A 27786-nucleotide genomic window follows, 5' to 3' on the forward strand; every position below is an offset into this window, starting at 1 on the left:
GTGGGCGTTGCCTCTGCGGTGACTGGATCCAGCACCAGTGTCCCCCTGGTGACTGGATCCAGGGGTGGGGCCCCCACTTCAAGAAAATTCTCCTCCATATCTGGATCTGGAGCCCTTGCCATGAGAGAGGCCCTCATCATAACCAGCTCCAGAGCTGGAGTCCCTGCTGCAATTGGATCCCTCAGCTGGGCAGGAGCAGGAGCTGGGTCTGGTTCTGGAGCCCCTGCGATGGAGGGAGCAGTGACCTGGAGCACTGAGGCGGCAGGAAGCAGCAACAAGTGGTTGGACATTCAGTGGGCACCACCACAGCAGAAACTGATCCCCAATCATCCAGATCCCAGGTGATGACTCCTTTGCCATGCCCCTCTGATGGCAGAGCTCTCACAGTCCACCTTGACCTCCCCACTGTCACCTTGAGCGGGGGTTCAAAGGTGTCACAGAACTGGGAGATGAGCTTGGCATAGGAGGCCCAGGGAAAGGTAAGTGATTGAGCTCCAAAAGTGCCTCCCTCTCTCTGTCACCAGTCAGCTGCCCATATCAGTGCTGGTCCCGCTAGAGGATTTATAAATACTGCCACCTGGTTACTGTTACCCTGGATCCCCTCATGTGCAAAGTACAGGAGGCACCGAAACAGAAACGTCCCACACTTCTGAGGGGATCTGTGGTAGTTTTCTGGTTGTTTGGAGAACCGAGACCAGTCTGCTGCATCCATGAATTGGTGTGGAATTCTGTCTCGGTTTGTAGAAGAGACTCGATGCATGCACAGGCTTTTCTCAGTAATATTAGAAAGAAACATGAAACAAAGATATCAAACTCACAAAAAATTCCACACAAGGAAAGATAGGACAACCAGGAGTATTTATACAAGACCGGGATGACTAAACTAACACAAAGCATAATGATTAAACTAACAAGATGAACTAAGGAACTAGGGAGTAACACAAACTGGCCAGTACAGGCAGAAAAAGAGAACCAGGGTGTGACACCATTTATGTTTTGCAAAGTTAGCTAGTAGCTAGCTGACAACAGTTATGAAATATGTAGGCATTCCTGTTATTAACAACTCATGGTATCTAACTAACTTGCAATTTTTCAGTATGTCATGTGACTTTGTATAGAATGATCCTATGATTTTGCTACAGTCAGATTTTGAGTGGGATTTGATATGATTGGCTAGATATAATAAGCAGTCCAATCAGTGGAGATGAAGTTAAAATGAGGGAAATGGAATGTGGTTAATAAAATCAAGGGGGGAAAGTAGCAAACCGTTAAGAGGAGTAATAGCACAGTAAAAGTATTATTATTTCATGCAAAATGTAGCAAAGTACTGTCGCTTTAAACTACTTTAAAAGGTGTTATTAGCTGACTGTAAAACAATAACAACAGCAACAACAAACAAATAAAAAACAACAACAACTCAAGTACAACAACAAGAGTATTTGTAATATGTTACTTTATACCCCTATTTACATCCTGCAAGAGAATTTAACAAGCACCCAATGCAGGTTTTCTATAAATCGAAGACATCTATGTCATTTTTCATTATTGTTTTTGTCAATGTTATTGTTCAGTTTTGTCATTTGACCCCCCCCCCCCCCCCCCCCCCCCCCAAAACAGGCTCTATCTGGTCCATGCTTGACAGGCCACACTGGACACTATTCTGACTGTAGACCTTAGGGTTGCACCCTGTTAAGACCAATTTATACTTCTGTGTCCAATCTACGCCGTAGGTACAATGGAGGCTCTGCGTAGCCACATACCCTACACCATAGCCTGACATGCACCTCCCCAGAAATGTGACTACACGTTGCGGCGACGCGTGTTGAAGCAGACCGCAACAACTATGATTGGTCCTCTTGGTAGCATCACCCTCCTTCTGCCTCAATCGGTTCAATAGTCGTACACACCATCTCCTCTGATGTCTTCTCTCTTTTCTGCATTGCAGTAATTTCAGTAAAAATAACCGTTGTTCAACATGTATTAGCTCAAACACCAACATGATCTGCTTAGTTTCAGCTGCCATTTAAAAATTTCTGGCAAAATGGTGAAGTGAGTGTTCGTTATTTTGAGAGCTCCATTTGACTGTCCCCAAAAGTTTAGAAACTAGTCCTTCTTTTGAACGCAAAACTTGTTTTACAGATATTGCCATGCAAAGGCTGAATTCCGACTTTTTATTTAACATTATTCTCACCATCGTGATAAGTGACTGTAGCAGCATATCTGTAGTGTGCAAACTTCTGCGTATGCAAAAAGAGTGCGATAACATCAGCTACGGCCTTTTAGAACTATCCACTCTTTTTGTCTTGTAGGTGTTCTTTTTGTTCTTTTCATTTTAGTGGACTCAAGAGACTCAACACAGTGGCACAGAGACCCCACCGCAAACTAGGGGGTGCAGATAGAGATGTCAACACACCAACGCACAAGTATAAATGCTCATAATAACGCCATAGGCCACTCGCGTAGACTAGGCATAGGCTCCACGTAGAGCCTACACAGAAGTATAAATTAGCCTTAACACATATATTTTTTCTGACAATGTGAAAGGGAAATGGACATTACTTCTATTTTAAATCACAGTAATTTCTCCACTGATAGATTCAGATAAAAATAGTTGTGGCCTTGGACAGTGTTGAAAACAAGTATTGGAGTCTGCTGACCGCCTCACACTGACATGTATTCAGTTCCTGTTCTCTTGTGGTCATAACCACTTCTTTTGAAAAATTCAACTGAGATGAGTTTATTTGTAAAAATTATTAATGATAGTTCATAAAACACACAGATTATGTTTATTCAGTGCTGACAAAACAATACTGGTGATGATATGAGGAAAGAGAATAGTATCTGTTCAGCATCTACTCCTTGAAAACACTAGCATTAATAGCTTGTCTCACCAAGACAAATGAACTTCATGGTAAATGCTAAATGCCCACCTAGAGATGTACAAGGAATCAACATGTTCAGATACTTATTTAAAACATTCATAAGAGACCAATCAGTTTCTCTCAATTTAAATACAGTTCATATATCTGTGATGGTATTTTTGTACACCAACATAACAAGATTGTGTATATAGAGTCTGAGGCAACTGTAGCAGCCAGGGTGCATGTTTAGTGACGCTTGGCTGAGCTTGATCAAAGAGGGGTGAATAACCATACTGTGTACTGTGTAGTTGTGGCTTTTTTTTGTCACAGTCACAGCAACTGAAAGGTGACAAACACTTACTCGGTAAGTGTAAGAGATACTGAGCATATCTATAGTGTGCAAACATCCATGTATGCAAAAAAAGTGCGATAACATCAGCTACGGCCTTTTAGAACTATCTACTCATTTTGCCTCGTAGGTGTTCTTTTTGTTCTTTTCATTTTAGTGGACTCTCAGAGTGATTTACAATTATTACTTTCTATCTCAGAGGTCACATACAGGTCTTGTGGTTAGGTGCATTCTCAGGGGCACATTGACAGAAAGTTGTCACATTTGGGGTTGGAACTAGCAACTCTCATGATTCCCTTACCATGAGGGGGGTCATGATGTTGGAAGAGTGTTGCTCTGCATGAGGCACCTCTTAATATCAGTGATTTTGTGTTTCATTCAACAAATATATGTGAATACTGGACAATATTCTCTCTCTGAGCTAGCTGTTGAGAGAGCACATTGCTGTGCACTGTTTATTATTGTTCAATTTTATCATTTGCTCAGATCCGCTACACCATGTGGTTCACAACCCTTTTTGCCAGGTGAACCCCCTCAACCCATTTTTTTCCCCTCAAGTATTCCCCGTGAGATTAAAATTAAGTGAATTTAATTTGACATTGATGTTTCCATCACAATCTCACTAACGCCTTGCAATACCACTGTGGACCACTCAGGGTGGAAAACCACTGCTTTAGACCAATCATCTGATCATAAAAGCCCAGTGGACATAGAAAGTATGAATCATACTTTCATTAACTTAGGTTTTTATGTATAGTAACAACTGTGCCACAGCGTTTGCAATGACTGTCATTGCAAAATCATGAATTACAGAGTCAGAGTCAGCCCATTCTTTTGGTGGTACACATACAATACAAAATAGACCACTATAACACTCTGCATTTTGATTAATAATAATCAATCAGATAATATGGGTTTCAGTAGGTGTCTCTTGGGATATTGATTATGTGTATTGTGTCTGTGTTGAGTCATTTCTGATTTTAAAATCATTCCTCCTCTTCATAGTGACTTCTGGTATCAGTGTTACATATTGCTCGTCACTTCTTGTTTCTTGTTACTTGGTGCTGCCTCTCTCTCTCTCTCTCTCTCTCTCACTCTCTCCCTGTCACTCTCAAATGAGTTGTCTGTCAGCATTAATGCTCTGTTGCTTAAACTCTGTCCTCATTCACCGTCTACCTCTACCTCTTTAACTCATGTCAGAGACATAATGGACTGGGTTTTAAACGTGTTTTGTCTGCTTTCTGGTAAGAGCTATCTACACATTTACTTGATATGCTTTTTGTGTTATCCATCTTTACTCTTGTCTCATTAAAACTTGCAAATATCCTCACAACTCTGTTATAAGTCTCAGATAAGTGCTGGAAAAAACGAATAAAATATTACATGGATTGGAACAAGGTGAAATATGTTGCACACAAAAGATATTTCATTTTAACCAGATTAAGTCTCCTTTTTTAAGAACTGATTTGACTTCTTTGATCTACTGATGTCCTTTTTAAGAAGTGCTTTTTAGTTTAGTTGGTTGGATTCTTCACATGGATAACACTAAACGCTTTCATTACTGAGTGAACTGTTCTTAATATTGAACTAGCGTGTAAAGTCACCCTAAGGTATTGGAACACTTTACCTCACACTAATTATGCTTTGATCATTCTGTCCTTTCACTCACATTTGGTAGAAGAATGTGATTTATTTAAGGTCTTTTAACTCAAAGTTTTAATTAATAAAAGAAGAATTGACACAGAGAGGGTGGGAAACCAATGACATGACCAATCCTTCCCTCATGTCTAATGATAGTAAGATGTCCTTTTAAGGCAGAAATGGAAAATTGTTCACTATTGGCTTCCTCAAACTTTTTATATCTATACTGTATATCATATCACATGCACATGAGTCGTGAGCATGACTACAGTGGAACTGTCTTATGTAATGGGCTGTGTTCTGGCACAGTCAGCCAGACAGGATACACTCCACATCATAATGCCACTGCTAGTGTTGATGAAGTACCTGCACAGTTGTAGGAGAATCCATAGGAAATACACTGCCTGGCCAAAAAAAAGTCACACACTCTAATATTTCTTTGGACTGCCTCTAGCTTTGATTACGGCGTGCATACACTGTGGCATTGTTTTGACAACCTTATGCGACGTCGCGAACATTTATTACCGTCCCAAGATGCATTAATTTTTGGCCAAGACCTTGTTGATGATGGGAGAGTTGAACCACTCCATAAAGTCTTCTCTAGCACATCCCAAAGATTTTCAATGGGGTTAAGGTCAGGACTCTGTGGTGGCCAATTCAAGTGGGAAAATGATTCCTCATGCTCCCTGAACCACTCTTTCACAATTTGAGCCCGATGAATCTTGGCACTGTCATCCTGGAATATGCCCATGCCAGCAGGGAATAAAAAATCCACTGACGCAATAATCTGGTTAATCAGTACATTCAGGTAACGTTGCTGAGCCTAGACCTGACCAGCTGAAGCGACCCCAGATCATAACACTGCCTCCAGAGGCTCCAAATCCAAACAACAACTTTTTTTTGGCCAGGCAGTGTATTTTGGGCGATTCTTGTAAACTGGCAGATGATTCAGATAAAATGTTTTTAATCTGAAAAAGATTAGAGAGTTGAATTGATACAAGTGAATAATTGCTAAACAAGACAGTCCAATTAGTCCAGTCAATTAATTTATAAGTAACTCATAATAAGTTACGGCGACCAGATAGCTAATAGGACAGTCAACTATCCTAGTTATATACCTTTGCACTTCTGAGCAGATTCTTGACTGATTTGTTTCACTTTTTTGGTGAGGAACTGCAATACTTGTGAAGTCATTCAAACACCAAACAATGCTAGAGTGTCAAGTAATAATGGAGTTAAGTTGCATTTAGGCTTTGGAACAGTCCTGCTTAAAATGCAAGTATAAATGTTACAGTCAATAACTAGTAGGATGGTGGGTCAACCTTGAAAAAGACATGCCTACAGTTTTTAGAGAGATGAAGGAAGCAGAGATTCATTCTGTGCTCCAGAATTTGCACTGGTCACATTAATTTCTGTAGTTGCTTTTGAGGTGTTTTTTTTACACTTGATCTATTTCAGCCAAATTAAGTGAAGTTGCGTGCAAAAATTTTGGGGCATGTTGGGATACAGAAAACAAACCCAGACCCTCCTGTAATTAACAAAATGAAGACCATCTCAAGAGGTGGTCTGGGCACAGTTCATTCAGTAGGACACATGATTTTCCAGTTATGAAGACAAAGCTCTCTTAGTTCTCTTGCAGAGAAAATGCAAAACCAAATGAGAGATCATTTCTTTTGGCAGATGACAAATGCAAATGCCCCACTTATTGACATCTGGTTGACAGTCAGTTCATCTCAAGGATGGGTGATCTTTTATGGTACACCCTTCTGCCCTCTTTACTTCTCCGTTACTCTTCCATTTTCTTGAGAACTGAGTCTGGTTCATTTAAAGAAGATTATCTGAGGTTACACTTATCCTTCACTGTGACTGAGTATTTTGTGATGTAGTCAGTACACGCTGCCATGGCAGTTTTCCTCTTTTTACATAAAATAATTTGCTGTTTTGTGTGCGTGATGAACCTGAAATTAAAGAAATCATTACTTATTCTCTTTCAAATTTGACTAAACACCTTATCCTGCTTTGGAAACTTGGATATTAAAGTGGTTATCATCAGACATATTTTATAGCTGGCAGGAGTGGCTAATATTGGTAATTTTGCTTTCACCTGGCTCACCTGTACAGCTCCATTTGTAATACTGATTTCATTTTTCTCTGAATTCTGAAGTTTGAGTTTAAGTATCTAAATCATTATAACCATTGTAGTGTTATTTGTCTACCTTCAGTATGTAATCTTTTTTTATGCTGAAAGGGAGATTTATGAGGGCAAGGGACCAAGAGCTCCATAGGATGATGAACACTAAAACGACCTCACAAAACAACTGGGCAACCAAAGTCATGCCAGACTATGATAGACAGCAAATATATATTGACTTAGGTCATATCAGTAACGTCTTTCATAGCTCCAAAGAAGGAGAAGTAGGCTCAATGTCCTTACAAATGCTAGTCATCCCACTTTCCTTCAAAGGATACTATTCAAATTTTACTGAATATATATCATAAAATCTAAATGATTTCTGAAGAGCTTGGACATCATGCAGAAAGTGCCTTCATTGTCTACAAAACATGTAATGTTAATACTCATGCATGTCTCTTGCATGAGCTGCAGAAAACTGATCACTTTACTCCTTAATGTACAACTTCCAAAGATTCACTTCTGTAAGTTCCTCTGTAACTATGTTATTGGTATGAGATGGTATAGAGTAGTGGCTGTATTCTACATATTTAAATTCATTGGTCATTTTCATGCCATCTAGCTTCACAAGCAGTATTTGCTTTCAACGTTGACCCTGTGACCTGGAAGTCATTCACTCGTCCAGACATGGGGTTTGGGTACAGAGTGCAACAAGGCCCAAGAAGGTGAGAAGGACAACGTGATTTGTAGAGACAGCGAAAAATAGCGCATTTGTTTGGTAGTAATATCGGTGTAAGGTATGGTCATCACCAATAAGCTCATTGTTGCTTATGAGTGCACCTGGGTCTCTTTACGACAGAACAGAATAGACCAGACCAGACGAGCCTCGACTAGACTAGACTAGAATAGGATAGAATATTGTACCAGAAAAGTTCTTAACTTCGCATAGAGGCATTTTAATTGGCCGCATTCTAACAACCAAAAGATGGACCCAGTAATGTTCTGTTTGACTTTGTGATATAATATAACAAACTAATTTCAGGAAAAGAGTAGTGCCAAGTACAATCAGATGTGTTAGGCAAATGTTTTACAGACTTTGCGAGCTATTTCACACCTATATATACAAGTATGCACAAGACAAGACCTGACAAAATCATTTTAAAAAGCATAACATGGTTCTCTCCAGCACGAAAGTGTTACTAACTTTAGTAATTCATGAAATTGTTGCTTCCAGTCGAAGGTGCTGTGCAGAAGCATTACAACAAAGATTAAGTGTGTAGATCCCACCTTTTTCCTTTGTCTCCTCAGTCTGCTCATAAGTGATCCTTTGATCCAACTAAGTAATGATAAAAGGGGACAGATTTACAACTGTGACCTCGGAACAGAAAGATGCTCTGAACTGAATGTACGAGGTATGTATTTACTGAATCCTTTGCAGTTTTCGCCCCGTTCAAGTTTTTCATTTCCATAATCACATTTTTGAATGTCCAGGATTTGATGTTTTAATATGTAAAATATTATTTTGCTAGTAGTAACCTATTATGTTAACACAGCACCCAGAGAAGCAATTAACATGTCCCTTGGACTTTCCATGACTACTGATGAGACATTTTCAACAACGCTGGTAAGTTACAGTTGGATCATTATGATGGTTTTTGTAATTAATAATATATATACATTCTACTTTCCTACAGCTTTAAATGTTTAGATTACTAATAAAAACTTTCCAGTGATGCAAATTTAAGTGTTTAAATTTAAACACTGCCCTCAACTGCACCCACATTATCAAGGTCTACCACCACATACTAGATAATGAAAACTTCTCTGATTAAAAATTTAATACAACATTGGCAGTGAAATTCACCATATATCAAGGTGTTCTGTTAAATTGTGCTGTGAGTGTGTAAAGCCAAAATGAAATAATATACATGAATGCATATGACTTGTAAAATGATTTGGTGTTTATATAAAAATTATTTTTAAAAAAGTAGACTAATGAATAACATTAGCATGAGTGCATTATCTCACTATTCACTGTTTAATGTAAAATAAATAAGTGTCACAGAGGCCACCTGGTGGCCATGTTGTTCTAAGCACCCTCACAATTCAGTCTTGAGTGGAAAAGGCAAGGTCTATGCAGAAAAGATCCAAAAAACATTTTCTAAACTCCCTGGGCTACTACTTTACCATGAACAAGATCAGAGCTTTATCTGTTTGAATGGGATTTATATCCTCAGCCCAAACATCCTCTGTAGATCAAGAGAATCTATATGATGAATGCACATTAACGTGGATTTAAAAAACACTTCTACAGCAAACAACAAATTAAACTTCTCACTTGAGTAAATGCCTTGGAAAACAATACTTTCTCAGAAGCAGCTTTAACACTGTAGATGTTGAAGAATCTAGAGTAGCTTTGTGCCACGCATTGAAATTTCATACTGGGAGACAAATCTTACAAATTTGCTGTGTCTCATTCCAAATTCACTCAAGAGATCAACAGGAATCGAGTTTAATGTTCCTGGATGCTGTCTTATTTTGTCTTCTGTTCTTTCTCAGGTTTGTGGTCCAACCATTCCCAAAAGTTGTGAATATATCACTACCTACGGTGGGATGTGCTTCAAGATCAATGAAAACAAAGTGAATGGACCTGTCCCAAAGGCCCTGAGAGGTGCTCATCCAACAGACAGGGCAATAGCTACAACGCTGCTTACTTTTCTGAATAATTTCTTTCTTTCTGATTGACATAATCCATATGTTTCTCTCTCCTCCTTTCATTTATGCACATTTTCCTCTTTGGTCCCAAACAGACTGTTCAATACGGCAGACAGATGTTGCTTTTCTTTTGGATGGCTCAGGAAGTGTTCTTGACAGAGATTTCATTATCATGAAGAACTTTGTGAAAACTCTGATAAGGGACTTAATCAGTCGAGATACTCAGGTGTGCAATTACAGGAAATAAATGTGTTTTATTTAAATGTTATCTAAATTTAATGAAATAATAGGTAAATGCTAGATTCCTTACTTAAAGCTTAATAATTTAATCCTTTCATTTACTACATACACACAAAGATTAAAGCTAACTGTCCTCTTCTTTTTCAGTTTGCAATTGCGCAGTATTCAACCTCCTGTGAAATTCACATAGGATTTAACAATTTCCAAAGAAATTCCTGGGAAGTCCAGCTGAATAGAATAGTGCAACAAAAGGGATGGACAAACACTGCAGCAGCTATCAATAAAGTCGTGTAAGGATAAAAATCTGTTTTCTGTATGTGTGGTTTTTAGAAGTGCACAACATTCCTTCAATAAAGGCAATAACAGAGACCTAAACAGACATCTAAAACTGTGATGTGGATTTCCAAGATAAAAACAGTAAACTGCATTTAAATTTTTAAAGGAAAATTTCTGTCAACAATCATATCACTCTGTCCCCCAAACAGCACTTCAGCCTTGAATGAAGTACCAGTGCTCTCTAATTTTCACTTCATAAGAGACGGAACAATTCTTGTTGTTTATCAATTTTAATAAAATGATTTATTTTTTAAATAGGAATGATGTGTTCAATCCAGCAACTGGGGCACGACCAAAGGCCAATAGAGTCTTGCTTGTCATCACGGATGGACAATCAAATGATAAACAGGAACTTTCAGGTGCAGCTGCAAAGGCGGAGAGGAAAAATATAAGACGATATGCTATTGGGGTAGGATATTACTTCATACTTACAATGCTCACATGGTGTGTGAAGAGAATCAGCAGCGAAATCTTCCAAATCTGTTTTTATCATACAGTTTTGATCAGCAACATGTTTCTTTTGTAAGACAAGCATACACGTGCTCCATTTTTTTAATACTGAGTGCAGGTATCATATTGAAAGCATTCAATTCTTTGGACTATGGCAAGAGTGACATTTGCTCTTCCCTTTGTCAGAATTCTGATGTGCAGATATGTCAATGCAAGGACCGGATGGAGAGAAATGTATTTTTATTATTGATTGAAATCAACAGTGATAGAGAAGTAAAGATCCATGTGTGCGTGTGTGTGTGTGTGTGTGTGTGTGTGTGTATACAGAGTGATGTGTTTGGACACATGCACAATGGATTAAGTAACATTTATCTCATGCATCTCATTTGGTGTTGTATTATGTAACATTTATTTCATGTGTCTAATTTGGCCTGTTATTTTGGCAGTTTTGGATTGCTCTTTTCCGGAGAAAGTATTTACATGATAGTGTATAATTCCATTACATTACATTTTGTACCATGACCATTTCATTTTAGCTGAAATATGGCACAAAACTATGCTATTTTAAACACTCTTTTTGTAGACCTATATCAGTAATATTAATTATTCTGAATGGGACTGTGTGCAAAATACGGTCTACTTCAGATATATTGAAAATGACTGCATTTCTCTGAGTGAAAGTCATGAGATCATTGTGAACAAGGCAAAAAGATTTGTGGTTAGAAGGTACTAAAAATACAAAGAATCTTTATGGTGCTCTTTGAGATAGAGGATAGAGTGAACTGTCATGAAGTCTTTATAATTAAATGAACTTAACAATACACTAAAATATATAACCTCTCTAGGTTGGTGGTGCTTTTAAAAGTTCTGAAGCAAAAATGGAGCTGCAAACTATTGCATCTGCACCACCCAGCGACTTCGTGTTTAAGGTGAACAACTTTGGGGCATTGGAGCAAATTCGCAAAACTCTCCAAGAAAACATCATTGCCATCGAAGGTATGTTAAGTACAGTACATTTCTCATTTCTGCTTTGTAATCTTTCAGTTTCTGCTGTGCCATCAACATAACCTGGTCACTGCTGTTGTCATTGTCACTTTAATTGTCAATTATATTACAGAGAAGCAGTCACAGAAAATGTAGATTTAATGTCTTACTGTCTTACAACTGTACTTGTTTTGTGTGTGTGCGTGTGTGTATGTGTGTTTGTCTTTTTCACCGCAGGGACGCAGACCTCAGGTGATGCCACTAATATGGAATTAGCACAGGATGGATTCAGTTCTGCGTTCATTTCTACATCTCAAGGGGTAACTCAGTCTCATAACTTAGCAGCCTTTCGGCACCCTCTCTGAAAATCTATATATACCTTTAAATAGGGACTTTTAGAGGAAGCATTTTGTGAGAGGATATGTAATTTGTAATGGTCTTCCCAAAATATACAGCAGAAATCAGTCCTCAGCTATGGGTTTTATGTGTGTCAAATCTCGGTAACTGCCCATGGCAACGCATACGCAGATATAAAAATGATACGTTTCTAAAACTTAAAAATGCATTATAATGTTTTTAAAACATGATTTATTCCTACATGTATTTCTTGTATGTCAACTAACATTTGCGTTACATTAATCAAATTATTTATTTCAAAAATAAATTTGTGAATTTTGTAATCTGGTATTTAATGTTTGTATGGATGCATTGGAACAAATATTTGAGACCAAAGCTTGTTTAAGCAGAATGGAGCGTTTAAGAATACCGAAGTCAATATCCACACTCTCTGATCCTAAACGCTATTCTGTTGAAAAATTCGTATTTGTATATCCCTTTACAAAACCTGATCTCCTGTGATCTCATTTATATGTCAGTAAAACCATATCATTGTTATTCTTCCTGTATCCAGGGAAACATTGTACTGGGTACAGTAGGTGCTTTAGGATGGAAAGGGGGATACCAGGAATACAGATCTACAGGAGAAGCCAAATTATTTCAAAATGGCTCTAACATGGAGCCTGATAGTTATTTGGGTAAGGTATTCCTTGAACACTTAATGTAGCAAAGAAATACCCTTTATGCAGCTCCAACAAGAAAAGAGGAAACAGATTTTTTTCATAGTGTACGCTGTAAGTTACATGTATTTTTAATATAAATATAATGTTTCATACTGATACATTTCAGAATAACAAAACACACAATACCATGGACACCCTATGAATTTCTAACGCTTTTTGGAACCAAGGTTATTCCATGGCTGTGGCAAAAACTCGTGGTAGGAATTTTCTGATTCTGGGGGCTCCAAGATACAACCATAAGGGACGAGTGCTAATTTCCAGCCTTGACGGCAGACAGCAACAGGAGCTGGATCCTCAAGAGGTTGTATTTTCAATACAGTCATACTAAGCAATTAGGGTTAGTCATTTGGCATTGTTATAGCTCCATAAGCTGAGAGTATGGAGTTAATTCTATGAGTGTGAAAGGGAAATTGTTCATTCACAACATAGTAAATTCTAAAGTCAACACCGAGTAATAGTGCTAGAATTTGTTATTGTGCTTTTGAAAGATGTTTAGCACTTTCTCTCTGTCTCCCATTTCTTCATCTTTTTGTCTGTCTGTCTGTCTTACTGTCTGTCTGTCTGTCTCTCTCTCTCTCTCCCTCTCTCCTTAGCCCCAGATTGGTTCCTATTACGGAGCTGAAGTTTGCGTTGTGGATCTCAACTCTGACTCAGACACGGACTTGATACTGATTTCCTCTCCAATGTACAAAGAGAATGACCAGGAGGGCAAAGTCTTTGCATACACCTATTCAGGCCAGGTAATTAGTAACAGCCAGTGAAAATCATATCTGTTATATAAAATCAAAATCACTCTGTTCTCTCTTTGTTATTTAATATGCTTAAATATGACATCAGTTGAAATGACATCAGAATGTTAATGGCTATTAGTACGGTAAGTCTGTCTGAAAAATGATTGATTTTATTAATGCATAAATGATTTATTAGCATAGGTTTGGCAGTGACAGTTAAATAGTGATGCTTTTGTCTTTTTTGTAAGCCCAAAAAGTGTTGCTTTTGGGACTTAAGTACATCCATGTTTTGTCTGTTACTCACTGACAGTTAGAAAATTTACTTGCAAAATAGCAAATACTTTTCCTTAACATCTTCTCTAAACATCTTCTTTAGCTTCTAATCTCATAACTTCCCCTTACAGTTCTCAACAAAGTTTAAAGTGGTTCTAATGGGCATTTCTGGAGAAAGAGGGAGGTTTGGTTCTTCACTGGCTAGCCTAGCAGACCTGAATGGTGACGGGCAAAGTGATGTGGCAGTGGGGGCACCTTTAGAAAATAATGGACTTGGCAGCGTCTACATATTCAACGGACAAAGAGGTGGAATAAACCCTACCTATTCACAGGTGTGTGTGTGTGTGTGTGTGAGTGTGTGTGTGTGAGAGACAGAGATACACACAGAGAAAATAAGAGGCATGGTTTTATTCAACATGTTTTCATGTATTTAAGCATTGTGACATACGATATATTGTAAGCCCTCCTCTACTCCATCAACCTCATGTTCTCCTTTCAAATCTCTCTTTTCTCCTGTCTCCCCTTTCCTTTCTCTCCTTTTCATTTTGTTTTGGTTGCTTGGGTGTCCTATTTCAAATTTATGTTAGCTAGTAGGTCAGGTTGGCATTTTATCTGTTTGACTGGTTTGTTTAAAAAAAAAAAAACCTCTCCCTCTCACTCTTTTCTGTGCTGGTCTTTTAACAGAGAATATTGGGCTCATCTGTGAAGCCAGGTTTGCAGTTCTTCGGGCTTTCTTTGAGTCAGTCTTCTCGGGACCAGAGCAACGATGGTTTGCCAGACATTGCTGTCGGAGCCAAAGGAACAGTTCTTCTTCTCAGGTTTGCTTTATCCACAAACACTGAACCACATTCACTCACAATAAAGCCTGCCCTTTTGACCAAGCAAAGAGCAATGAGGAAAATGTGAGATGCCATTCAGAGGACACTCAGTCTTGAGTGAACAAGCACAGATGGACACACGGACTCATGTACAGACTAATGTACAGACTGATGTACAGACTGAAGCACAGACTGATGTACAGACTGAAGCACAGAGTGATGTACAGACTGATGCACAGACTGATGTACTGACTGAAGCACAGAGTGATTTACAGACTGAAGCACAGAGTGATGTACTGACTGAAGCACAGAGTGATGTACAGACTGAAGCACAGACTGATGTACTGACTGAAGCACAGAGTGATGTACAGACTGAAGCACAGAGTGATGTACAGACTGAAGCACAGAGTGATGTACAGACTGAAGCACAGAGTGATGTACTGACTGAACCACAGACTGATGTACTGACTGAAGCACAGAGTGATGTACTGACTGAAGCACAGAGTGATGTACTGACTGATGTACAGACTGATGCACATGCACAAAGGGCATTAGTCTGATGTCTCTGTGTTATGTGTGTATTATGCAGGAGCAGACCTGTTGTGTCTCTGACAACAAAAATGTCCTACAGTCCATCTTTGGTGTCCACTAAAGACACAGACTGCACTAAGGAACAGAGGATTACTCTGCAAGTTTGCTTCACCATTAGAGGAAACAACGTTAGATCGAAAGGTTTTTGTCCTAAAACAATTTGTTCTCTGTGAGAGGTATCATAATATTAATGCCAAAGAAGTGACTTCAAAACCACACTCATTAAATAAGTAATTGATGTTTACCCAAATGTTTCTATATTTTAAATAAATGTCACACTAACACCAGTCATTTTTAGGAGAGACAACTTTTTTTTTCAGATTTATCTGGAAGGATGAACTACACCTTGCAACTAGATGCCAAACGACAAAACTTCCGTGCTTATTTTTCTCTTAAAAATCGTGTTAAAAATGACATGATGGTGGTGGGTGAATCGGATCATTGCCAGACACATAATTTTTTTGTAGAGGTAAGTCCACTGTTCCCTTTGAAGCTTTTTGCTCATTTAAAGACAATTTTTAAAATTAAAAATCAAACTCACGAACATATTCCAAGAGTTATTGTTATTAAGAGTCAGGTCATATGATAGATGGGTCACATGACCTTACAGCTGGATGTTCTGAACTGTGTGTATGTGTGTGTGTGTGTGTGTGTGTGTGTGTGTGATTTCCCTACCTCACAGCCTTGCCCAGAGGATGTTGTAAATCCATTGTCTTCTGAGCTAACATTCAGCTTTGAGGGCCAACAGAGCGGTGCCATGCAGGGCCTGCGACCTGTCCTTCTCCCGGACACAAAAACAAGCGTATCTGAAGATGTAAGGCCGTGCCTATATCTTACATGTCGTTGTCCACATCGTACATGTCTTCTCTCACATTGACTTCATGTTGAAACCACGCTGCTGGCTTTCTATGGGTCTCAGCTGATACAGAAAATGTTTCCATGCCACCTTTAGAGTAACCACACCAGATTTCTCAAACTCAGTGTGATGACTCCAGTTGATGAGGGATTAAGGCTAAATTCTGATCAAGTATCCTCAATTGGTTTTATGGTATAGATATATTTCATTTTTATTATAAAGGTACAATAACGGTATGGTATTTCATGACAAATTTACCTGTTGATTTGAAACAAAAACTGAGTTCATATTTATACCTTGGATAGAAGCATTGAAGGAGTCGAACACTGTTGCTCACTGTTTACCCTTTTAAAGTTAATATAGCAAAACACTCATAGTTTTCCATGTGATGGTTATGTATTTCATCTCATTCCACAGTTAAATTTTGAGATAAACTGTGGACCTGATAAGACCTGCATCGACAACCTCAAAATGGACTTCAATTTCTCTGGGTAGGGAAAATAAGAAAATGTGAAAATTCCTGTTGTTTTTACAATTCACTTAATAATCTTACAAAGTTCATTTTACTGAAAGATGAATATTCAAACTGAATTGCACATGGAACATACTGTGACTCTGTACCCTGTTTGAGGTGAAAAGAACACATTTCAGGCAAGGAATCAACAAAGAGTTTCAACAGAACACAAGACATGGTACTTAGCACAAACAATTGATGGTTGAGATGCAGCCTATAGCCATATTTGGTAAACTGGAGCAGAGTAGATAGGGAACAGTTCTATTGCCACAGTTATGGCATATCCCTTTAAGATGGTTTGTAACAACTTTTAACAAAGAGTTACATGATATTGCATTTCTTGTCCAGAATGATGACAGCAGCAGTAATGCCAACTGGTGTATTGTTCAGCCCTTGGAAATGGTTTAACTTGTGTCACTCTTTTGACTGTCCCTAACAGGTCCTCAAACATTGAAGTGGGCATAGCACAAGAGCTGAATTTGACAGTCTCTGTAGAGAATTTGGGGGAAAACTCTTACAACAGTCATGTCATCCTTACATACCCCCCAGGCTTCTCTTACCGGAAGTTCACTACTCACCAGGTAAGAGGATGAGCACAGAGGACTTTAAAGGAGTTTAATGTTAGTCAAGTCCAGCTCTGTGTGTGTGTGTGTGGGTGCGTGTGTGTGTGTGTGTGTGTGAGAGAGAGAGAGAGTTTGTGTGCTTGTGGCACTGAGAGCCTCTCTGTTTAAGCAGAGCCGAGTGGAGTGCAGTTCTGTTGATAGTGAAGATGTAATGAAGCCAGGGAAGACCACATGTTACATTAGCAAGCCCATCTTCCGAGCCAATGCAAAGGTCTGCTCTACAAATTCACAATCTTCTTCTCATGTACACTTCCATAAATACATTCATATTCTACATCGTCATGCTTGTTGGAAGCAATCACAAATAATATTAAATAATATCCAAAGGTTGTTATTATTAGTTTGCTCTTTATGCTGCTATTTTAAGTCTGCAAACTGCATACACCTTTTTCGTATGTGCGCTGCACTGTATGTTATTATATGTCTTTTTGTTGTTGTTGTTCCTGTTGTTGTTGTTGTTGTTGTTGCAGCTGGATTGTGCTTTCATTTACATGCCCTCTTTTCTGTTAAAGGCTGTCTTTGAAATTACATATGGTATCGATATGAATGGTGAATTTAATCAAAATGTGGTCTTCAAGGCAGATGCTGCCAGGTATGAACAGGAATTTACCATAATCAGTGGCAATTTTGTTCATTAGTGCCTTATGACTAGAGCATAATAACAAATGCTGTTTTTTATGAAGACGACACAATGCATTATGGCAATTTAAACATGACAAATGACCTTTGGTTATAACCTGTTATGATAAATGTAACTGCTGTGTGTTATAAAACATATACAATGGATTACACATCATGCATATTCTGTTATAATGTCTTGCATTTAAATGTAATGTCTTGCTGATTACGTTATGAATACTTTTGTGGTAGTAATTACATGTTGCACAACCATTATATAATACTATGAAGGCCATCACATACCATCATGTAAATGCACTTAAATAGCAATATACTCCTGCCATTCATAGGAAATATCATTCAAGAAATATATGACGTTCTGATCAAAAGTTCAGGAGAGCTAATTGGAAGACGACTTCTCACTTTCCCATCACTGAGTAAACCACTATATTTAAGCACACCTACCCCCAGCCTGTTCCCTTCGCTTTCAGAATCCCTCTTCCTCTGAAATACCTCTCATCTACAGGTTCCTGTCCCCTAATCTAGGGCTTGGGACAGGATTCAGGCAGACCTGAAGCCTGTTCACCAAATATCCACAACACTACCACCATCTTCCAGCTACAAACTAGTGAAATATTAACAGACTGCAATTAAAGACTGGATAGATTGCAGTATGACTGTCATAATAAGCTGTGCTATATGATTAACATGGTTAAAAATGTATTGTTGTTCACAGCAATAATGAGAAGCACACCGGTAATGACTGGTCCAAAACAAAAGAGATTGGAGTTAAATATGGCATCAATATTGTGGTAAGAAGGTCAGTGCATCCAGTTTTTCCAAATTACAAATGAATTGTATCTTTGGCAAAAAGGAAGAAAACTTTGTAGTTTTAAACCACAACTTGCTTAAGGAAATAACATGCCCTGTTTTAACTTGAAAGATCAGAGGATTCCACAGGCTACATCAACTTCACATCTGGGAAGAGCAATCTAGAGAAACCAGTGCTGCAGGGCTTTGAGGTACTGTCTTTGACGAACCTCACATGGACCTCAAAATTAATTAATATTCTTGATTTGAGTGATAGACATTGGGTGATTTGGATTAAATTTTGGTATAATGCATATAAAACCAGGTCAGCCTTTCTTCACAGATGAATTTTACATTGGTGAAACATATGTTGTTTATGCTCATACTGATTAACTACAAAATAACTAGCACAATGTGTTTATAAAACCTTCTGCCATTAGCAATGTAAAATACTTCCTCTGTCGTCTCCCCTTATCTTAGGTGGAGAATTACCTGAGAGATGTCAACTTTAGTGTTATTATTCGAGTACCAGAAAAACTTGGAGAAAAGAACATCTGGACGGATATGTCAAAAATGGAGGTATAATAGACAGTCAAAGGAAGAGGGCAGCAAACCCATAAAGAGTCCAAAAAGATTTAAAAAAAAAAAAGGTGTTTGTGATTGCACTACTTCAAAAAATGTGATTGTTGTATGTTTCATGATGTGTACAGATTAAAGGTTGCAGTCAAACGAGTACGGAAAAACCAACAAACAACGATTTTGTGGAAACGCTAAGAAAAATACCTGCTGTTGTAAGTTTCTTTGCTTAAAAAACTCACGTTTTGTGTCTGTTTTGTGTTCTGAAATATGATCACTTATATTTGGATTAAGTGATCAGTTCACTACTATAATATTCTCTCTTTTGCCCTTTTGTAGAACTGTTCTGTGGCTCTGTGTAGGGTGTTCAAGTGTAATCTGCATCTGGTCAGGAATTCCAATGCTGTTTACAATATCTCTGGGAACATAAGCTCTGGATGGATCGAGCAGGTAACTAGAAAAACTTAAAAACATCAACATCAGAAATCGTTTTTACTTTTTGTATACCACAGAATAAATAAGGCCTTATTGTACAAGTGAACAGGGCAACAGTAAAAGGTCTTTGGCTACAGTTAGCCTACTGTAATTATCTTCTTCCTAACCAGACTGAGAGCATGTCACCAACCTGTTAATCTAACTAGAAGTACTGAAACTCTGTCTTCAACCTGTCTAAAAGCATCATCATTAATTGTCTAATGAATTATATGCAATTTTTGACATCCTTAAGCTTTCTAATATACAGATCATTTAATGTGTAATGTCTGTGTTTATTAGTTTTCTTGAATGAATATATAACTGTTGTGACTGCTAAACAAATGATTAGAGTAGCTATGCATGAAACAGAGCAGTGCGGACACATGTCAAAAAACTGTTAAAGACAACACCAGCAGCACTACTAACTCCATTTTTCTATGGAACTATGTAGCAGTAGGTGAGCAAAAGCATCACCCAGGGAGAATTAACCAGGACCACCATATTGGCAGTGACAAAACTGTGCGAAACTTACTAACGTTTGTTCATAATTAATATTCAAATTCCAGTAGTTTTGACAATGGTGACATCTCTGAACACAGAACAATAATTTTGATTTCATGATAGTGCTCTGTCTCTCTCTTACATATACACACACACACACACACACACACACACACACATAGATAGATAGACACATAGATAGATAGATAGATAGATAGATAGATAGATAGATAGATAGATAGATAGATAGACAGAATGTACATTAATGTGTTGATTTCATACATTGCTCCTCTGTGCATTACTAATGACACTGAACCAGCATATTTCAAACTCACGATAATGGCCAGTACATCTCCTGCAAGTCTTACTGTTTTCTGTTTTTATTATTCATTTTGTTCCTGTGATGGACTGGTGACCTGTGTGTATTTCCCACCTTTTCCCCAATGAGTGCTGGGATAGGCTCCAGCACCACCCACGACCCTAATTGGGATAAACGGCTTAGAGAATGAATAAATGAATGAATGAATGTTTTATCTTTCACTAACTTGCTTTGTTTCTGTCCCCCCTCTCTTTCTCTCTCTCTCTCTCTCTCTCTCTCTCTCTCTCTTCCTGTCAGATTGGACTCAGAACAGTTACTTTTGATTTGGTCAGCACAGCAACTCTGGAGTATGACCTAAACAAATACATTTTCTTTTCCTCATCATCACTTAACAAGCCACCAGTCTCCAAGGTAACAGACACAAGGAACTCATGGTTTTCATAACATAAACTGAATCCTTTTCTGTCAAGAATACATATAGACTGGTGTGTGTGTGTGTCTATGTTCGTCTGTGTATGTGTGTGTGTGTGTGTGTGTGTGCGTGTGTGTGCGTGTGGGTGTCTGTGTGTGTGTGTGTGTGTGTGTGTGCCTGCCTTTTTGTAGATTGAAACTCAGGTGGAGGTGTATGAGGAGGCCACCTTCACTAAGGAGATAATTGGAGGAGCAGTGGGGGGGCTCCTCTTATTGCTGCTTGTGGCTGCTGGTCTGTATAAGGTAAAAACAGTAGTTTCTTACACTGTTAGTCATTCTTGACATTTTGTTGAATTAATTTGTGTTTTAAATGATCTCTAAATATCTCTTAGTTACTTAGGTAGTAAGAAAGTTTGTTTGTTTCATCTTTGCTCTCTTTCCCTCAGGCTGGATTTTTCAAAAGTCAGTACAAAGAGATGATGGAAGCAGAGGATGGAGCTGACACAGGGGGAGAGGCTTCTGCCCCAACAGCGTGACATTCTAAAAAATTGCACAGCAACATATCTGTAAATACAGCTCTCAAATTTTAAACTTCTTCGACAACAAGAATGAACAAAACCTTTTTTTTTTTAAATAGCTTTTCTTTCATATAGTTTTTCCAAGTAGCTCAATACGTTTAGAAAAGGAATCTCTCATTGGGGCTCAATCAAAAACAGTTTCCTGAGCCCTGAATGAGCCCTCTGGAGTGTCTGTGCTCTGTGTGCTTGTTAATACTTGGTTATTAATGATATGCTTGTATTTATATGCTGAGTTGTTTCAAAGGCTGTTTTAACATGCATAAAGACACCCAAACCTGCTCATAATATGTAGATTTTCCTCCTTAGTCAAAAACAAATAATAAATACCATTTGGTTCTTAACACAATCAGCGTTTTCATTGTGTCATAACTTGGTGGATTTGATACTTTTAAACTCCACAGTAACTCCAAACAACATCTCCAGACTCAGTAAAGCCTATTTCTAAAATTCAGGTTCTGAATGCCATACTTCTATTGATTTTGCAGTAGTTTCCCACTAGCTGTATGACCTAAATGCCTACATTTATCTTAGCTGTGACACGTTTTGTAAAAGAAGCTGGATACATGTGCAGGTCAGTGCTTTCTTTATTTGCAACAGGCATAACAAAAAGTTTCAAAATGACAGAGTGTAGATTTCAGAACATAAGGCAGGCAGATAAATCAGTGTGACGTGGAGTGAACTCCAAATAATACCAGACAAAGAGCATAAAAGAAGCAGTATTTATACCTGACTAAACAAGGCAAAACTAACTGAAGACAGGTGTGAAGAATGAGTGGACTGATAGGACTAAACCAAGAAATGAGGGAGTAACACAATTTAATCAAAACTGGACAAAACCAAGAAACCCAGAAGTAACAGAACTTAATCAAACCAATCAATAGGGGAGGAAAACGAGAGGAACAGGGAAACGAGGGGAACAGGGCCTGACAAGTTGCTAGTTCTCTGTGCTGGTGCTTGGTGCTGCATGATATCTGATAAGGATGAGGAGGCTCAATACTTAATTCCCAAAAATAAATTACAATGCAATATCAGAGACAAAGTTAAAGTTCATTCCCCATTACAAGTTCATAGCTTTTTGACATCAAACACGACCGGGATAAATGCCTTCTTCATTGATTTATCAACCTATTTAGACTCAACTTTGATCAATGAAAGCCCAGATCTGTAGGGCTGTCCCATTGAAAAGTGACATTGACAATATGTATTTCTCTAAGGCTTCAACTAACATCAGACAATTTTTTACTTAGATGCTCCAAGCAATGCACTTACAAACCCCTCCAAAAGAGCAAGGTTTGTCACTCAAGAGAAGAAAGCAGTTAGCGCTACCTACCTACTGCTACCGTGAAGATGGTGTTCAGCTAATTAATTTGCTAGTGCCGTAGTGTGAAACTGTCTCTGTTTTTTTTTCTTTTTATGAGCCACCACCCCTCCAACATGGGAGTCACATCGTACTTTCTCTCTTTTTTTTTTTTTCTTTTTATAAATTTTCTTTGGTGAGTCTACATACTCGCATGTGGAGGAGACAGGAGGACAGGCAAAAGAACAAACATGCAGACAGACAGGTGGCATGCTGTAGAATGACAGACAGACAGGTGAACAGGTAGACAAGGAGACAGACAGACAGATGGACTAAATCAATGAAAGGTAATAAGAGAGTGAGGGATAAAGAAGAAAAGTAAATGGATAACTATATGCGGGACATGGAGTGGTGATTTTTTGAGTGAAAAGTTGGGGTTGTGTCATATTGGAGTGTATTTACATGGTGATATTGTGAATTTAAAGAATTTATTCATTTTTCACCAAGCTGTCAGGGTTGTTGAGATTATGGTACTTTTGAAGCAATCATGGTGTTTTGTGGAAGTGGTAAGGAGCGGTAAGTTGGAGATTGAAATTTCATTGCATTCTGGGTGTTCTATTTCAACCCAAGGGTTATTGTGTTGGTTGGGATGAATCCACTTTGAGATGTACTGTAGTTGATTAGACAGGTAATGATAGTAGAAGTTTGGTGCTTCCAGTCCTCCTTGAGATTTGTGTTTCTGTAAAGTTGCTAGTTTAATCCAGGGTGGTTTATTTTTCCGGTAGAATTTAGTTGTGACGGACTTGGGTGAATTAAACCAGCTAGTAGTGGGTTGAGTTGGGGTCATTTTGAAGAGGTAGTTTGCTTTAGGTAGTATGGTCATTTTTACAGTTGCTGTTCTGCCAATTAGAGAGAGTGGTAAATTTGTTCTACGGTTTAAGTCATTTTCTATTGATTTTAATAGTGGAGTGAAGTTAAGGTGAAACGACTCTGACAGCTTGGTGGAGATATTTATGCCTAGATATTTAATATTATCTGAGGAGGTGAGGGGCGTTTTTTTAGCTGTAGAGTATGAGTCAGCTCCACAGATGGGTAAAATTGTTGATTTTGTTCAGTTTATAGTGTAGTCTGATATTTAAGAAAATGAATTGATGAGCTTCATGGCTTTTTGCAGGGAGTTTGATTGGTCTTGAAGATAAAGCAGTATGTCATCTGCATAAAGGCTGATTTTGTGGTGCATGCTCGGGGTTTGGATTCCTTTGATGTTGTTATTTTGGCATACTGCAGTGGCTAGAGGTACAATGAACAGGGCGAAAAGTGATGGTGAGAGTGGGCATCCTCGCCCGGTCCCTCTGTATAGTATGAAACTCTGTGATGTTAGTCCGTTAGTAGAAACTGTGGCCATTGGTGAATAATATAGTATTTATATCCCCTGAATAAATGATTCCCCGAATCCAAATTTCTGAAGTGTTTCGAATAGAAATGTCCAGTTTACTTTATCAAATGCCTTTTTTCAAAACAAGTATTGTTTTTGTTTGACTTTTGTGGGATGTATTGATTAGATTTAATGATCTGTGCATGTTATTTGATGAGTCTCTTCCATTGATAAATCCGGTTTGGTCTCAATGAATGAGTTACTCTTTCAATTCTGATGGCAAGTGCTTTACTGATAATTTTGAGATCGATGTTGATGAGTGACAGGGGGGCGGTAGCTAGAACATAGACTTGGGTCTTTGTCAGGCTTCAGTAGTACTGAGAAGTAGTAATTATGTGTTTTGATGTACCCGGCAAGTGGTATAGCTGCATGTTAAGTACATTCTGTTGTTCTATTGTTCTATGTTAAACGGTTATAATCATTCCTTCTCCTGCACAGGGTCATGATGAAGACCCATGGCCTGACGAAGATCAGGGCCCTCATGGTGTTGCCTCTGTGGTATGTTCTGTTACTGATATGGGTCCCCAACATGTTACCCAGTTTTGTGTTAATCCCATTTAAATCATTCTTTCTCACATCTCCCCTGCACAGGATCATGATGAAGACTCATGGCCTGACGAAGACAAGACCCCTCATGACCAGGCCAGTGACAGTAGTAGTGGCAGTGACAATGATGATTCAGTTGAGGATGCTTCAACTCATGCAACAGGACAGCAGGAAAGATCTGAATGGTGGAACGATCATTTTCACATCTTAGGAAGCCTATCAAACATGAGCAAACCACTGTGTGATTCTGTTCGTGTGACGAAAGCTGAGGCTGTCCTGCTGGTGCTTTCATTTGCCATCAGACATTGCCTTAGTGGAGTTGCGATTACTGACCTTTTGCAGCTCATCAATGTGTTGTTTGGCATGGATGTACTTGCAAGTTCCAAACATTTATTCGAGAAAGTGTTTGGGAAAGCTTCAGACGAGGTAAAATTCCATTTCTACTGCAGTTTTTGTAATTCTTATATAGGCATGCAAGGGTCTAGTGGCATGAGAGAGGTGGAATGTCCTCAGTGCCATAGTATGTGTAAAACACAGGATCTCAAGCAAAAAAAATTCTTCATTAGTGTTCCCCTTGCTCCACAAATTCAGTGCATCCTTGAACGGCTAGATAGCACAGGTCTTTTAAATTACAAAACTAACAGAAACACAAATGGGGCAATTTCAGGCATATTAGACAATGAGCTGTACAAGAAGTTATCAGGTCCTGGGGCAGTGCTGAATAAGGAACATAACTTCTCTTACACATTCAACAGTGATGGCAGCCCAGTTTTCAACTCCTCTGCATTTTCAATTTGGCCAATACATGTGATGATAAATGAGCTTCCACCAAAAGAGAGTGGAAAACACATGGCTCTGGCTTGTCTGTGGTTTGGGAAAAAATGAGTAGTTTCCTCCATCATTTTGTTGAGGATGCTAAAACCCTGGCAGAAAGTGGAGTTAGGTGGCTGGCTAAGTCTAAACAAAAGGTCATTTCTTAAGTAATAGGTTTAGGTTGTGTAGTTGATTTGGTGGCAAGACCCGCTATGCAAAACACAACACAATTTAATGGTTACTTTGGATGTAGCTGATGCTATCACCCAGGGAAACTGGTAGCAGGGCAAGTGAAATACCCTATTTCTGAATCCGATTACCCTGACAGAACTGAAAGAGAAATGCTGAGGCACATGGAGAAGGCTCTTCAACACAGGGTCAGTTATAAGGGTGTCAAAGGTCCATTTCCACTTATAAATGTACCACATTTCAACATAGTCTGGAGTTTCACACCAGACTACATGCACTGCACTCTTCTTGGTGTAACTAAGCAAATAGCTGAGCTCTGGTTTAGTTCAGTGGGAAGAGATTTTTACAAGTCACTTACAATTCATAGACTCAAGACTGCATTCTATTCACCCGCCGAGAAATATTTCACGGTTACCCAGATCAGTGAAGGAGCGTAAATTCTGGAAAGGCTCTGAGTGGCGTACTTGGTTGCTATTTTACTGTTTGCCTTGTTTGAATGGAATTCTGCCTTCAAAGTACGTAAAGCATTTTGCCAAATTAGTCCAAGCCATTTATCTCTTGCTAAAGTCCAGCATTTTCCCAAAGGATATAAATGAAGCAGATGTCCTCTTACTTGAGTTTGTGTTTGGGGTTCAGGAGCTTTATAATGAAGAACAAATGACATCAAATGTGCACTCCTTCACCTCGCAAAAAGTGTTAAGCTATGGGGGCCTCTTTGGGCACATTCTGCTTTTGTCTTTGAGTCAGCAAATGGAGAGATTTTGAAACTTGTTAAGGGAACAAGAGGTGTAGCAACTCAAATTGTTGACAAATTTGTGCTACGCAATACAATAACCTTACAATAACGTTTCACAGTCCACCATGACATATTAAAATTCTGTGTCAACCTAACTTTTTACCCCCGATTAAAAGTGGCTGAGGAGCATCATGGCACTACAGTTTTAGGAGAGGGCTATATACACTCAGCAGTGAAGAGAGGGAGCTCTTTCAAAAGAGCGGTAGGGCAGTATCAGCTGTGGTAGTGCATAACAGACTGCATAGTTGTACAGTTGTCTGTTGGACAATTTGGTGAAATACTAAAGATTTACACATCAACACATCATTCAGAGGTTATGCTCCTTGTTAAACTTTTCAGTGTACATTGAAACAAAGCCTTTGCAAGCATCCCCCCACATAACATGCATCAGTCGATCAGAACATAATTGTGTTGTGCTCCCTAATTGACATTGTTGGCAAGTAAGATAGAGGGTGTGAGTGCTGGTGTTTAGGTTGTGCAATCAAGACAGTGGTGGAATTAGTAACCCAGTTCCTTTTTGCTGAAAGTGTTTGACTTTGCGATAACAGCACGGGGACCTTTGTTTTTGCGTGCGCTGAGGCAGTGAACACGGTGAAAAGTTATATTGTTCACCGTCTCCAGTGGAATTTTTAGCCTTATGAAATGTTTAATGAGAGCTTCTGAGTTATCCGGTATACTTTCTGGAATTCCAGAGAATAGAGAATTGAGATCCAGAGAATTGTCTCGCATGCTTCTGATTTGTAAATCAGTGGATAGATTATATTTTTAGGGAACGAAGTCTAGCAGGTGCGCTCTGCCAAGTCTGAGTCTCCTTCCTTACCTGTCGAATTCTCAGAGTTTATGCATGCCCAGAGACCCACTGTCACTGCCACTGTGACCTACTGTGAAGCTGTCTCTGAGGTATCTCTGTCCAACTGGGGTGCTCAGGTGGCTGAGTGTCATGCCCTGAAGACTGCTCTACAAAATATTCAACAGGGAAGGGGCATGGGAATTTCAAAGTGAAATGGTAGTTCCCACCATCTACTACCCTGAACTTATTGATCTTTATCACCAGACAGGCTATTTTGGGCCTAACAAGTCGTATGTCTTACTCAGTCAACCATGGTGGTGTTCTTCCATGAGGAGGGGTTGTAAAGACAATATCCCCTGTTGTATTATTTGTCTTAAAAGCAAAGCTAAAACCAAAGAAAACTCTAAAATCAAAATTCCAATCAGTCATGCTGAAAGGCCT

At 38.7% G+C, this 27786-nt stretch overlaps 1 protein-coding gene across 1 annotated transcript; it reads left to right on the top strand.

The window, feature by feature from the left end:
• Window positions 1–7654: 7654 nt before the first annotated feature.
• Window positions 7655–24968, top strand: LOC115812565 (integrin alpha-M-like). Its single transcript, XM_030775048.1, has 31 exons — window positions 7655–7707; window positions 8291–8394; window positions 8536–8606; window positions 9542–9653; window positions 9793–9923; window positions 10085–10227; window positions 10532–10682; window positions 11569–11719; window positions 11945–12027; window positions 12618–12741; window positions 12954–13087; window positions 13380–13526; window positions 13922–14122; window positions 14475–14608; window positions 15198–15340; window positions 15520–15668; window positions 15882–16013; window positions 16473–16546; window positions 17009–17150; window positions 17305–17403; window positions 17705–17784; window positions 18547–18630; window positions 18754–18832; window positions 19101–19199; window positions 19331–19411; window positions 19536–19646; window positions 20788–20901; window positions 21094–21204; window positions 21348–21433; window positions 24650–24709; window positions 24803–24968. The coding sequence occupies exons 1-31, from the start codon at window positions 7670–7672 to the stop codon at window positions 24966–24968; spliced, it is 3534 nt and encodes a 1177-aa protein (XP_030630908.1). The 5' UTR covers window positions 7655–7669.
• The last annotated feature ends 2818 nt before the right edge of the window (window positions 24969–27786 follow it).

This window comes from Chanos chanos, chromosome 5 (assembly GCF_902362185.1).
Source record: "Chanos chanos chromosome 5, fChaCha1.1, whole genome shotgun sequence".
NCBI classification, from domain to species: domain Eukaryota; kingdom Metazoa; phylum Chordata; class Actinopteri; order Gonorynchiformes; family Chanidae; genus Chanos; species Chanos chanos.